The 15,645-nt window shown below is 41.0% G+C and overlaps 1 protein-coding gene across 6 annotated transcripts in view; it reads right to left on the reverse strand.

Moving 5' to 3' along the window:
* LOC126292314 (pecanex-like protein 1) overlaps positions 1 to 15,645 on the reverse strand; it is a 274,150-nt gene that overhangs the window by 10,988 nt on the left and 247,517 nt on the right. For all 6 annotated transcript variants that reach the window (XM_049986247.1, XM_049986250.1, XM_049986251.1 and 3 more), the window contains 3 exons: positions 10,934 to 11,319; positions 5,714 to 5,854; positions 1,022 to 1,165 (listed from right to left, as the gene is read on the reverse strand). In XM_049986247.1, coding sequence (XP_049842204.1) covers positions 1,025 to 1,165; positions 5,714 to 5,854; positions 10,934 to 11,319 — 668 coding nt within the window. In that variant the 3' untranslated portion in view covers positions 1,022 to 1,024. The remainder of the gene's footprint in view (positions 1 to 1,021; positions 1,166 to 5,713; positions 5,855 to 10,933; positions 11,320 to 15,645) is intronic.

The following is a 15,645-nucleotide window of genomic DNA, read 5'->3' on the forward strand; positions in this document are numbered from 1 at the left end:
GGCCAGTTATGCCACGATTAGTGGTGGACAAGGAAGCACATCAATACGAGACAAGCGGGCACCGTAGTCTGCAACGCTGCAGTGGCTGAGTGAGAGAGAACACATGCAGTGGGAAAACAGAAAAGGACAGCAACTATGCAAAATAACATGCACACTCATTCACACAAAAGCAAGGGTAACAGAATAACGAGGCCACATGCGGTCATCGCTAGTAAAACAAATGTCACAGCACCGTGGAGAGCTCTTTAAATACCAGAGCCCCAGCTCCAAGTAGAGGAGAACGGTTCAGGTCAATGGGAACCGTGGAGTCCTTGTTGATCATATTCCGTTCCATGACAATGCTGTTTTAGTAAGTCTCGTCCCAGCTCAACCAGCACAGTGCCAGCGAGCTGTGGAGTGCGGCAGAGCTGAACTCCACTGACAAACTTCATGCTGTGTCACACCAACCACTAGTGATGGGAGAGCTGATGAACTACCAACAGCAGTGCAGTACCAGGTGCTGTCCTCTCCAAGTGTGGGATGGAAGATGGCAGACCACCTTCCAGTACACCTAAGTGCCTCCAGGTGCGTGGCCTACCAGTCAGGCAGTACTGAGTTCAACACCACACCGCGGATGGGGGTGGTCTGGGGAAGAAGAGGCACAGAGTGGGATCGAGTACACTTCCTCTGCCAGTAGCAGCCATCCATGCTGTACCAAGCTGGACTAAGCATCCGCATCAATGCAAGAGGAACGACGTCTCACGAGGATGCAGGCGCAAGGACTGGTGCAACGTCCGACACCGTAGAGTCTGTACGTGACCGGGACAGGAGGCAACTACAGCCAACATTGTACCACCCTTTGTAAAAGTTGTCAAAATAAATGATTCACTGAATAATCGTGTTTTCTTAGCACCACTAGCGCAGCCATAGGATTTCTGACATTGTGCACAGGTGTCATCCGCTCTGTAGTACATTTAGAAAGAAGAGACATCATCTGAGAAACTCTGTTGTCAAAATCACAATGTGCAAACAACTAATTTACCTGCTAAACTTCTGCTCCTAGGTCCTGCGTTCCACTCTCTGCAATTGGAACATACTTGTCATCAATTTTCACTAGGAGAATTGTACGGTCCACATGTGAACGACGGTTGGGGTCACGATGTGAAGGCACCCATCTATGTACAACCTGTGAAACAAGTAAATGAAATTTGTGTTACTTTTTTCCTTTGTGAGTAAAATATACACATAGGGAGAGAGAGAGAGAGAGAGAGAGAGAGAGAGAGAGAGAGGGGGGGGGGGGATATCAGCTGGATACAGGGAAGGGACGAGAAAGAAAGTAATTAGAAAGTGGAAAAGGGGAAGGGATACACAACTGTAATCTCTGAGGTCACTTGTTTAAGACACTTGGCAGCAGATCTGTGGCCAACTTTAATTGCTGGAACATGTAAGCCCTCCAGATCTAGTTGATGTGCTAGAGATTAATAAACTAGAGAGAGAGAGAGAGAGAGAGAGAGAGAGAGAGAGAGAGAGAGAGAGAGAGAGAGAGTTGGGGTGGGGATATTAGATGAATACAGTGAAAGGGGGGAGGGAGACTGAAGTTTATGATACCCATAAATCCAAACATACATAATGTTGCACATTGCTTATCACATCTTGTCTTACATAGTAGACAACTGATTTCATATTTGTTATGTAACATCTACAAATAACTTCTAACAATGTGAACATTATAAGTTGACTTTATCATAAGGAAAAAAAAAAAACTATCTACATCTACATGGATACTATGCAAATCACACTTAAGCGCCTGGTAGAGGGTTCACCGAAACACTTTTACAATAATTCTCTATTATTTCAATCTCTAATAGTGTGCGGAAAAAATGCACACCTATATCTTTCCAATCAGGCTCTGATTTCCCTTATTTTATTATGATGATCATTTCTCCACACATTGGTCAGTGTCAACAAAATGTTTTTGCCTTAAGAGGAGAAATTTGGTGATTAAAATTATCTGAGAAGATCCACCACAATGAAATATGCCTTTCTTTTAATGAAGTCCACCACAAATCTTGTATCATGTGAGTGACACTCTCTCCGCTATTTTGTGATAACACACAACATGCTGCTCTTCCTTGAACTTTCTCAGCGTTCCCCATTAACCCTATCTGGTAAGATTACCATACTGTGCAGCAGTACTCCAAAAGGGGACGGACAAGCATAGTGCAGGCAGTCTCTTTTGTAGATCTGTTAAATTTTTAAGTGTGCTGCCAATAAAATACAGTCTTTGGTTTGCTTCCCCACAACATTTTCTATGTGTTCTTTCCAATTTAAGTTTTTCGTATTTGTAATTTTTAGGTACTTAGTTGAATTTACAGCCTTTAGATTTGACTGATTTATCATGTAACCAAAGTTTAACTGATTCCTTTTAGCACTCACGTGGATGACCTCACACTTTTTGTCATTTAGCATCAATTGCAAATTTTTGCACCATACAGACATCTTTTCTAAAACTTTTTGCAATTTGTTTTGATCTTCTGATGACTTTTCTAGACAATAAATGACAGAATCATCTGCAAACAATCTACGATGGCTGCTCAGATTGTCTCCTAAATCATTTATGTAGATAAGGAAAGCAGAGGGCCTGTAACACTATCTTGGGGAATGCCAAAAATCACTTCCGTTATACTCGATGACTTTCAGTCAATTACTAAGAACTATGATCTCTCTGACAGAAAATCATGAATTCAGTCACAATATTCTTTAAGCACACAATTTCACTCTAAGTCACTTGTGTGGTACAACAACCTAGAAATATTGAATCAATTTGATAGCCTATGTCAATTACACTCAACACTTCATGTGAGTAAAGATCCAGTTGTGTTTCATAAGAACTGTAAGGGTCTACGGATTGCGTGCAGCCATTCGGTACGTTAACATGAGCTCGCCAGCTGACAATTTGCTTGGTCAGTAGACGCACGTCTGGCACACTGCGATGGACAGTATGCCACTGGCCACTGTCCGCAGTGTGCAATATTAACTAGCGCGGCCTCAGGCGCGAATATGTCTTTTTTCTTAGCTCACCATGGAGCCTTTCAATACGACCGTAATTAGGATGTCACACACAGTGATGATGGGTACGCGTAGTGAGCATGTTTTATAATCCGCCTTTGCTAATAAAACTGTTTAAACTTACTTCTCGTCTTTGCGTATTGCCATACCTCAAGGACACACCGCTTACAAATCCTGACAAAATATTCATGTAATCATCATCCGAGCAACAACTCAAACTACCCCCTTATAGAATGATGTTTTCTAAATCGGTGTTAACTGTGTGTCAATAGACTCTGTCTTTGAGGTAATTCATAATGTTTGAACACAATATATGTACCAAAATCCTGCTGCAAGTCGATGTTAATGATATAAGCCTGTAATTTAGTAGATTACTGCTACCGCTTTTCACGAACATTGGTGTGACCTGTGCGACTTTCCAATCTTTAGATACAGAGCTTTCATAGAGTGACCAGTTGTATATGACTGTTAAGCATGGACCTATTGCATCAGCATACACTGAAAGGAACCTAACTGGTATACAGTCAGGACCGGAAGATTTGCTTTTGTTAAGTGATTTAAATTGCTTTACTAATCTGATGATATCTCCTTATAAGTTGGCAGCTGATCTTGATTCAAATTCTGGAATATTTACCTTGTCTTCTTTGGTGACGGATTACCGAAGGCTGTGTTTAGTGACTCTGCTTTTTGCAGAACTGTCGTGGATAGTATTTCCTTTGTATTGTCAACAGTATTTCCATTGCTACTGCGCAGAGAAGGCAATGACTGTGTCTAGCCAATAGTATACTTTACATACAACCAGAATATCTTTGGATTTTTTCCAGGTTTCTAGACAAAGTTTTACTGTGGAAACTATTATAAGCATCTCACATTGGAGTCTGTGCTAAAGTTTGAGCTTCTTTAAAAGATCAACAAACATGGAGATTTTGCATTTGTTTAAATTGTTTCGTTGTTTCCGCAACGGTGTTCTGACCAGTTTTGTATGCCAATGATAAAAATACTCAAGTTCCATTGCTTCAGTACATAATTTGTCCTCAATGTTTGTCATAAGAAGCAAAAGTTTTTCATGGAGATAATTATTCAAAGAAATGGCATACAAAATCGAACAATTGAAAATCCAGGATGGAATGTAACAATATCATGAAAAGGACAGTTGCTTCTCACCATACAGTGGAGATGCTGAGTCACAGAGAGGCACAACAAAAAGACTGTCAGAAAGTGATCTTTCAGCCTACACTGCATCAAAATTAGACACGTGTGTGTGTGTGTGTGTGTGTGTGTGTGTGTGTGTGTGTGTGTGTGTCTTGTCTATTTTGGACAAAGGCCTTGTTGGCTGAAAGTTCACTTTCTGACAGTCTTTTTTTTTTTGTGCCTATCTGCGACTCAGCATCGAGGAGCAGTCTCAGGTCGCACCTGATGACGCTCACGAGCTACGTGACTGAAATATCGTGCAAGTATGACACTGATATCCGGCAGAACACTCGACAACCCAAGGTGTCATTAGATCGCTGGGAAAGCCTGAAGAGTTACATCTTAACTATCCTTTCATAAAATGTCATACAAATAAGGGCAAATGTTGGGGCCCAGCACTATAAAAAAGTGATTGCATAAAATAATGTAACTGGGAAGAAATACTGATTTTTAATAAATGGGCACATGATTTTTGTAAATATTAAGATGTCATTAAAATCAGAGAGAATTACGGAACATGTAAAAATGAACTGAACTATCCTAATTGTTTGTGTGTAACATATAAGCATATGACAGAGATTGCAGGGAACAGTATTTTAAGTTTATTTTCAGCTGTGAATGAGCTACAGTTTTTGTACTTTAAATTCTGATCCACTCACTACTGTTCATTGTACTACAACATGTTGTATGTATGGTAATAAATTTATTTAGACTATAATGTGACACTCTTTATGTTAACAAAAAATAAGCAGAATACATGAAAGTATCAGTTGTTTGAGCAAAACTGTAACAACAAATATTCCACAACAATGGTAAGTAAATATACATATGATAAAGGTTATCCTGTACACCATACACTTTGAAAGTGTTTGTCATATCGGTATTCGGACATCTGATACAGAGGATAAATAAACAAATCTATGGCAATGAACTTTAACTATCATCAGGATTTTATACTAGAAAGACGTGTTGTTTGATGTATAAGTGCATTGTGTGTAAATAAGCTTATGTTTCTACTTTAGGGGATAAAAATGTTCTGCGTTATCAACATTAATTGCCATACATTTGTTTTGTTTATCCCTCTATATCAGATATGACTGATTATGGCTATATGCCCAAAAATCGTTGTAGCATATGATTACTTTCAAAGTGCAGCTCATGATGTACAACAAAATGTCCTTTACTGAACGCATACAAGTTGTAGGGCACACAACATACAAGATTTTCACATAAATATATATATTTAAATTTTGGTAATTTAACAGCTTCATCTCAATTGCTGGTATGTAATGCAGTATTGTCGGTTAGGCACCAGCTCTATTATTGGTTCTGCGCCAGTTGAACATACTGCTTTAGACATGAGGAAAGTTAACCCTAAAAGACAGCTCCAAATAAAATCTAACAAATACTGAATGAATGAAATCCGTGATTTCTGTACAACATGTGTGAAGCTGGCATTCCAGCAAGAGCTCACCTGGCCTTCCATACCCCTTTCCGGCAGCCAGTCCCTCCAACTCGATCGACCACCTCTCGCCTGCATGTGCTCGTCTGGCCACACGACGTCAATACGCCTTCCCAAATTTATGGCATCGTACACTTGATTTGGATCTTGTATCTGATGGGGGAAAAAAAATCACCAGTGGATGAATCAAAATTAACTGTATGCACATCTTCTATAGTTAAAACATCAAATACTCGACAGAGCAAAATACATTCAAAATTTCATACATATGGGACGGCCTGTAAAGTTACAGATTACTAAATTTGGCGTGATAATGAGGCAGTCTGTTCAGATTTCTCTAATGCCCTCAAAACTGACAAGATGTTAAACCTAACTCCTTCTGTCACTTTTGTTCCTTTTGACAGGCATAAGCAAGTTAAACCTTCACATTCAACCATAATTTTTCAGCTAATGACACTATAATTCCCAATCAGGCAAAAGCTATAATATGTTGTAAGTATACAAGCCACACAATAGGAAAACATAGCAAGCACTACATCACAAACAAAAATGGATTAAAAATGGTCAACTTCACATTGTCAAACAAATGATGTACCCTCACAAAGAAATTCACAAAGCTACATGGTGCTCTCCAGATGGAAAACTGTAAATCAGATTGACCATGTTATGGCTCACCAAAAATGCAGTTCATTCATAAAAGATGTCAGAACATACAGAGGAGCAGACTGTGGCTCAGTTCATTTCCTAGTGGTAGGAAAGATGAAAATCAAGATGACTCGGAATAAACAGCCAAAATACATGCCAAAATTTAAGTTCAATATCGAAAGACTAAAGGAATTATCTGTTAAAGGAAACAATGTGATTGAAATTAATAACCAGTTTACCGTATTGCACAAAGTTGGGGAAGAAAATAGTGTTGGGAAGGCTTGGGACAGGGATAAAGACATTGGACAAGAAAAAGAAACAGAAATGGTTCAACAAAAAGTGTCAGAGAGCAGTGGAATAGAGAAAAGAAGCCAGGATGCTGCAGCTGCATAATAAGGAGAAGAGGACAGGAGAGAGACCTTCAACACAGCGAGAAGAGAGACAGCAAGAGTTCTACGAACAGACAAAAGAAAATACGTAACTGGAGACTTGTAATCTACAGAAGTGAAAACAGGAACAGAGGCTCAAAGATGTTTTAGTATACAAAGAACAATACGAGAGGTTATCAAAATGAAAATCTATACAGAAGAGATAAAAAATCGGAATATGCTTGAAGATACTCTGGCAAAATGGAAAGAATATTTCTCAGAAATGTTAAATTGAACTCAGCCTCACATAACTTTCAACTAAGCAATGATCAAGAGTAACAGCAGTAATACTTACAAATACACCATTACAGAACACAAAGTACTACACACCATTTAAAAGCTGAAAAACAACAAGGCTTCAAGAAAGGACCAGATATCAGCAGAGATATCAAATGAGGGTGGAATCAAACTATATAAAGAAATTTATAATCTTATCACAATGATGCGGAAAACTGAAACAGTACCTAAAGACTAGAAGGTGCAATAATGTGCAACATACATGAGAAAGGAAACAAAATGAAATGTGGAAATTACAGAGGAATCAGTTTGCTGAACATAACATACAAAGTTCTGACAACTTATGTAGTTGGCTCATTCTCCACAAAATTATGCCTTACACAGAAAGCATTATTCAAGAATGCCATACTGGATTTCGCAAATTGTTCCACAAATGGCAATCTGTTTACTCTATGGCAGATCTTTGGGAAATATTGGGAATTTAACAAAAACATTCACTGCCTGTTCATTGATTTTCAATGAGCCTATGATGGCATCCACAGAAGTAGCCTCTACAACACACTGGGTGTACTTAGAACACACTGTGAAATCATAAATTGTGCATAGATGGCTCTGCAGGCAACAGTGAAATTCAAAGGATCCACATCTCCCAACTTCCCAATAAAAACAGGCTTATGACATGGAGATGCTCTTTCATGTGTTCTCTTCAACCTCGTGATGGAAGAAGTGGTTCGAGACCGTAATTTACAGCTATACAATGGTCTCCGATTCGAACACAGTGAAGTGAAACTCCTGCCATATGCAGATGATGTAGTCTTACTCAGTGAAAGAGAAGAAGAGCTGAAGGACATGTACAGATCTCTCAGGCAAAGTGCCAGCAAAATGGGACTTTTGATGAACCAAGAGAAAACAGGATACATGGAAAATGGTCAAGTCATAAACCCAAGTCCACACTTTGAAACTGACCAACATTCTAGATTCAAAAACGTTCATCAGTTTAAATACCTTGGATAACACTTTGGCAGTAAAGATATCATAACATTGGATATAAAAGAGAGAACAGCCTCACAATCAAAATGTCTGTATGCTCTAAGTAGCCAACTCAACCACCACAAAGATGAAGATATGTAGCAACATTATCTGTCCAGTAGCACTGTATGGTTCTGAAAAATGGACACTTACCAAGAACAAAATAGAGAAACTTAATGTTTTTGAAAGAAAAGTGATGTGAAAAATCTGGGGACCTATGTTGGAGAATGACGTGCACAGTTCAAAAGATCACTGAAATTTATCAGTTAATGAAGCAACCCAATACTGTCCAGAAATTAAAAAATAAGAGACTGCAAAGGGCTGGGTATGTGGCTAGAATGGAAACCAATAGAATTCCTAAGAAGCCATTTGAGGGCACTCTCCAAACAACAAGACCATTGGGCCATCCTCGCACATGATGGAAAGGTGACACAGAGAAGGACATCGCAGGATAAGAAATTCCCACAGGATGGACAGACAGTGAGAAACTAAATAAGATAGAAGCAGCCTGCCGATGCAGCATGCATTCTGTGATTGCTGAAAACAACAAGAAGAAAGTGAGACAGTCCTCAATTGGTGTGATGTGAGAAGTATTTTTGTAAAATGGTGTAATTTTATATTTAGATCTATTTATTTTAACACTTCTTCTTCCTCCTGCTTTGCAAACATAGGAAGAGGTCACTGCTTTCAAATTTGCAATGATACAGTTTCACCCACTGATTTTTATTTTATTTGACTTAACCAGGGAGGTACACCAACACTGGTCCTAGACCCCTGTTACACAAACTGAAATTAAGTTTATTGTGCGTAATCTCTCCCTGTCATTCTGGAACAGTCAACTGGTATCCCTAAAAAGGATTAGATGTTTATTTACTGGTTGACTGTTAACCAAAATTTGGTGGAAGGTGAAATGTGGTGAAGTTTTACCCTTGAAACACATAGTCTGCACTTAGGGGCTTCTTTCTTAGTTCCTATTGTATGCATGTGCTTCTTGAAGTTCCCGTGGCCAGTCATTAGACTGACCACAAGTTTAACCTGTCTCCTGTTCAAGCCATGGATTACAGAAGTTCTCTTTAAACACAGCTTCAGCACCATTATCTCGCTGTGCTTTTGTTTTTACGTTTTAGTCCAATGTCCGGTGTGCCGCCTCTTTATCCACCAACGTAAAACACGTTATTACCATCACATTAGTTCTGGCCCCACAAATGGAGTCATCAGCCCTGCCCTGGCCAGACTACACTCGCATTCATTACCAGCAATTCCTGAGTGAGTGCCGACTCATAGCAGGTTTACACTGTCACTTTCCACTAGTCCCCCTGAATTCTGCAATGATTTTCAATCTCGTTACTGTTGGCTGATAAAAGATTTCAGATCTGTTCAGCTGCCCATACAAATGTAGATTCTACAATCCTCATAACACCTAAGAAAATTCTCTTCAGCCCATAGTTCAAAAGTTAATATCACCACCTGGAATACCCTATACAGCTTCCCCAGAAATACTGTGCTCTTCAATTGAGGCTGCACTTCTACAACTGCGAGGCTGCACCTCTATAACTGATGTCGTCACATGACCCAACATAGCTATGCACTAGAAAAATGTAGACAAACAAGTAAGTGGGCCAAACAAAACTCACACAGTGTGTTCTGGCAAATTAATGTTTCAGAACTCAAATTCAGGTTTCCTGTTAAATCATGAGATAGAAGTGCTTGTTGTAATGTATCTTCAGGAGGGGAAATGTTTATTACTGTGGTCAAGACATGCTTGAAAGTAAAAGTACACAGTACTTGACACTATTACTTCCTTTCTACGAGAGCAGAGAAGAATAGGTGCAAAGGATTACACCACTACAGGCAGGTCACTCCTATTCTGGGGTCTGAGTGACCTGCCCTTCCTTTTTAACCTTCCCCAAACTATGCTTCCCTACCCACTCCTGACCGTTTGCCACGTGGGTCACATCGTTGTGGAAGACCCAGGTGCAAGACCAGTCCTATAAATCCACCCATCACAACCTACACCAGTCACGTGACAGGCATATCCTATCACACGAGAGGTGGGGCTACCAGTGAAAGCAATGAAGTCATATAGTAAATTTGCTGTGACTTCTACACAGCATATAGGTGTGTGCCACCACTGACCAGCTGCCCACTGAACGAATCACAGCTGCCAAACTGTGGTTAAGACCAGAGTGGTGGAACACCATACAAGGCACAAAATGCTGGAATTTAATGGTTGGTTCACAAAGCATGCCATCTGGACCCTTCCCCTCCACATGTTTCTCAGAACTAAATATCACAGTCCATCCAAAAAACTGAAAGACTGGTGGTGGTGACTTATGGGTACCCACTGCGACTTGACTGAACTGCAAAATCTGGACAATTCTTTTCTGGACAAACCTAACACTAAATGACAAATTGCAGACTTCACTTTGATGATACATGTGAGTTGAACATTTCTGAATTTCACACACTTGTATGAACATTCTGTGAATTGCACTTGAGTGGGTGGAGACCATGTAGAATGCCTGGAGTGTTAAACCAACCACCTTTACTTTTGTCTACTCTCTATTAATCCAGTCTCAAAACTTTTTTGAACTAACGGCATAGTTACTCCTCACTCTTCCACGCCAAGTGAATGAATTCAGTGGTGATGGTAACCCGGCCTCATTGGTGTGTGTGTGTGTGTGTGTGTGTGTGTCCTCTACAGCTCTGAAGGATTCATTCTCCTCAAACGAGCAAATGTCACGATTATGCGGCAATCGACTATTCAATTCCTAAACTGTTTGGTGAGATGTTACCTTTACTTCTTATATTATTTACATTCCACCTAGCACTTTCCAGTAGCATAATACACTTTCATACAGGCAAGAAATCGCAGTCTGCTCGCCATACTCACTCTGACCCTCTGTAGGATGGGCTCCTTGTCGTCCGGATCATTGGTGGCCGTGGCGGCCGTGGACACTGCTACGCTGGCCACGCTCACTTGTGACCCCAGCTGCTGTTGCTGCTGCGGCGCCTGGTCTCCTCCCGCAGAAACCGCAGCCGCACCCGCGGCGGACTTGGCCGCCTGCGATGCCTCCGCAGCCGCCAGCAGGCCCGCAAGCGACGCGAGTGTGGACGACGACGGCTTGCCTGCCGACGCCAGGGAGCCGCGGTTCCCCCTGCCCAGGCTCCCACCAGTGCCGCCACTTATACTGCCGCCGCGCACCGTGGCGCCCGCACCGGGCTGCGAGCTCTCCGCAGATTGGCTGCCCGACGTGTTGTGACCGCTGCCCCCGTACCCTGGACAGTACGTTGTCGAGCAATTCCAGTCAGAGCAAGTTCGTTCACAGTACAATATAAGGGCTCGTCGTAAATTAACAACCTCGTTCACAAAACAATATGAGGGCTAGTCATAAATTAACAGACTATCACTGTTTTAAAAAAATGAACACATATTTGTAGCTTCGTGGAGGTTGCGTGGTTGAAAAAGGGCATTTTGAGGGTCACACTGCGCAGTTCAGCTCTCTGTCACATTGTCAGTGTGTAAGCAGCAAGCGACTGAAATGGAAGTCGTTACTGCGTCTCTCACCAGTTGCGAAGAGCGTCCTGTCGTTTGCCTCACTCGATCGGGAGGAGGCAGTGCCACCTAGATTTGTTGTCAGTTGTGTCGTGTGTACAGGGACAAAGATAAGAGTGATTGTGTTTCGAGAGAGTGGTGCAGAAAATTTGAGGCCGGTCACAGAGATGTACATTAGGAAAAAGATCAAGGAATACATTCTGATGTGGCTGGTAGGCTTGTACAACATGCTGACACAATTGTGAGACCTCAGATTTCAAAGATTAAGTCAGTACCACAATGTTTCAGTTATCAACACTGAAAGAAGGGTTTGGCCTTCATATCCTTCAGCATTGCTGTTTTGAGGGGGAGTAAATTCTGAAAAGAATTGTGACTGCGGACAAGACACGAGTGTAATTCTTGAGCTCTGAAACCTTTGAACAGTATACTCATTCTACAAATAAGCGAAAAAAACTAAAGCAGATGCTGTCTGACTGCGAAACGATGATTACAGCATTTTGAGGTCCAAAGCAATTTTGACAACAGATTTCATGAGAGTAGCAAATGAGAACAGTGTGTTTGTCACAGTTTCACCGTATAGACTCTTACGAAACTCTGAAGGACAGACCAAACAAAACAATGTGGCACACTTACCAACGGAACCATTCTCCTATAAGACAATGTGCGAAGTCAACTGTGAACAGAATAACAGAAATACTAAAGCTTTTTGGCTAGGCAAATTTCTAACATCCTCCCTACTGTCCGACTTGGCAACAAGCATCTTTCGTCCCTTCCCCCAGGATAAAGGAATGGGTGGCTACTCTGCACTTCAAGACAGATGATGAGCTCAAAGACGCTTTCAACAACTGGCTGTAGAACCAGTGGCACTATTATTTGATGAAGGAATAAAGATGCTGGTGTCACAGTATGGCAAAGTTTAAATTTGGGTGGCGACAGTGTGGAGAAGTAATGTCAACAAATGGGTACAATTGAATATAACATTTTAAATCCATTTTTCCTTCTTTCCTTACTAGCCAACTGGAGATTAATTTATAAAAAATACTCGTGCATAGTCATATAACGTACATTACCATTCTCTGAGGTGACCAAAAGACGGCGACTACTGTATTTAAACTACAAAAAAAGACAGTGAGACTAATATGCAGCCTGGTCCCAGAGCACACAGCAGACTTAGGCTACAAAAACTTAAGATTACGACTCTTTCATCATTGCACATATTTTGCAATGTGCAACGTAAATTGAGGAGAACTACTATCAGTACCAACAGTGTGACGTGTGCCACAGGTACAATACCTTGAACAAACTAGACCTGACCTTATGTCATCCACGTTGGCATGTTTTTAAGGAAACTGCAACTGTTTTGACAATAAAAGTTCAAATAAAACAGTTTACCTAAACGAGTCACAGTGACTGACAAACATAAATTATTTTACTTGAACTTTCATTAAACCAGACCTGGTAATATTCCATTGCACCACAAAAGCACTTTGTTAACAAATTCACTAAATTTCTCAATGCTATTCCTCTGTGTACCACAGAGCTACGAGACAAACATTTCAAAAGAAATATCACAGATTTGCTACTGTAAATGAGTCCTGATGAAACAGATGAATTTTTGAGACCAAAACATTAGAATAATACATCAATGAGCAATAAAACAATGTTCTCATAATCTTAATTTTGTAAATTATTTAAGAGTAAAGATAACCTCTCACCGAATAGCAGAGTCACTGAATCATCGACAGGCATACGGGTTGTACCACATTAGAGGGGAAAAACTGATTTTTTATTGTCATGAGTCCAAAACCCGCATCCTGCTTAAAAAGCAAAATGAGAACATCTTTCAGATAACCTCCTCACAGCAAGAAGTGTGGATTGCAATCAGGTGATTTGGATAGCCAGGCTGTAGGGAAATGATGGCTGATAATTCTAACATTTCCAAAATGTCTCTGCAGCAGTCAATTCACTGACTATGCAATGTGCAGAGGAGCACCATCTTGCATAAAAATGATCCTACTCACACACACACACACACACACACACACACACACACACACACACACACACACACCGTGTTGGAAGGGCTGGGATGAAGGTACGCAAAAGACTCTCATACATTTACCGGTGACAGAACAGGTAACAGGACTCACCTACTCAAACAATATGGCCCTATATAAATAATGCCGTCAACTTGCACAACACAGTCACCTTCATAGAAGAAGTGGTACCAGCTGACGTGATCCACGGGATGTCCAACACATCACACGTCACCTGATCAGTCCACTACTGTGCCCACCCTGCTTACTGTCCGCACTTGGTTTGATCCTTCACCTGTGGTTGAGCACGAGGTCATCTCAAGCTGTGGCAGGTAGTGAAAGACTTTCTGGGGTAACGATCGAAAGGCCTCCCCATTTTGTCTGACAAACAGTTTTCAGATGCTAATAAAAATGCTGAGCCAGGTACAGTCACTTGTCCTGTTTCAGAAGAAGGCTCTCAGCCTGCAAGATCTGGAAAGTCACAGATGATGGGGTTACGGGTAGCTTGAAGCTGCAGTCTTAGGCACTTAATGGGGCCCCTTACGGATATGGCTCCGAAGGAGGGGAGAAAGCTAGTATGCACTCTGTGTGGATCGCTGGGGAGTAAGCCTAAATGTGGAAGGCTTCCTTCAAGATGCCGTGAGGAACACAGCATGTACTCAGCTGCAGGTTGGTACTAACGATGTGTGTCCCTTTGGATCAGAAGGGATTATCTCTGGTTTCCAGTGCCTTTCTGAATTGGTAAAGGCTTCCAGTCTTTTTTGTGAGATGAAGACAGAGCTAACAAATTGTAGTATCATCGACGGGAGGCTGCAGGCCTTTGGTACAGAGCTGAGTGCAGAGTTGGAATTACAGGCTCAGAAAGTTCTGTGATGTGCAGGCTGCAAATTCCTTGACTTGCTTCATAAGGTGGTGGAGTTTCAGGTTCTGTTTAATAGGTCTGAGATCCAGTAAACACAGGAGGCAGCTACACGAGTAGTGGAGAAAATTTTGAGTAAATGATAAATCACACAAATCTAAAGGCTGTAATTTCAACTAAATACTTACAAATTACAATTTTGAATAACTTAAATTGGAACAACCACATCGATAATGTTGCAGTCAAAGCAAAACAAAGACTGTCATTTATTGGCAGAACACTTATAAAATCTAACACGTCTGCTAAGGCCACTGCTTACACTACACTTGTCTGCCCTGTTCTGGAGGACTGCCACGTGGTGTGGCATCTGCATCAAATGGGAGTGGCAGAGAACATTGAAAGAGTTCAAAGACGGGCAACTCGTTTCATGTCATCGTCAAATAGGGAAGACAGTGCTATGGACATGATATGTGAATTGTGGTGGCAATCATTAAATATAAATTTTTTCATTGTAGCGAGGGTTTTTCATGAAATTTCAATCGCCATCCTTATCCTCTGAATGCAAAAATATTATGTTTTTGCCCATCTGCACAGGCCCAAATAATCATTGTAATAAAATATGAGAAACTAGACCTCACACAAAAATATTCATTTGTTAATAATTTCACACTGTTCAAGAGTGGAATGGTAGAGAAATAGTGTGAAAGTGGTTCAACAAACCCTGTGCCAGGCACATAAGTGTGAATTGCAGGGTAGTCATGTAGTTGCAGATGCTTCCAGGGATTGTCCAAGTAACAATCCCCTGAAGCATCTGCAACTATGCATGCTCATTGGGTAGATATTTGGGGGGGGGGGGGGGGGGGAATGTTCAAGAGGATGTAGACTTCAGTATTTCTCCACAGTTGAGGCAGTTTGCACAAGATTTACTATCATGGAGAGCTGCATGAAACCAGTATTTGGACTGATGGACTGACTATCACAATAAAAACAACAACTACCAAGGAGTAAGGGCACTATAAAATCAGTCTACACATTCCAGTCTATGAAGACGACGCTACACAGTTTGCAGTAATCTCTTTTACATGTGATGTTTTTTGGGTGTTGTTCTCTAACTGGCAACTTTGGACAGACTAGTGCTGCTGCTGCTGCTATTG

Source organism: Schistocerca gregaria, chromosome 9 (genome assembly GCF_023897955.1).
Source record: "Schistocerca gregaria isolate iqSchGreg1 chromosome 9, iqSchGreg1.2, whole genome shotgun sequence".
Classification (NCBI taxonomy): domain Eukaryota; kingdom Metazoa; phylum Arthropoda; class Insecta; order Orthoptera; family Acrididae; genus Schistocerca; species Schistocerca gregaria.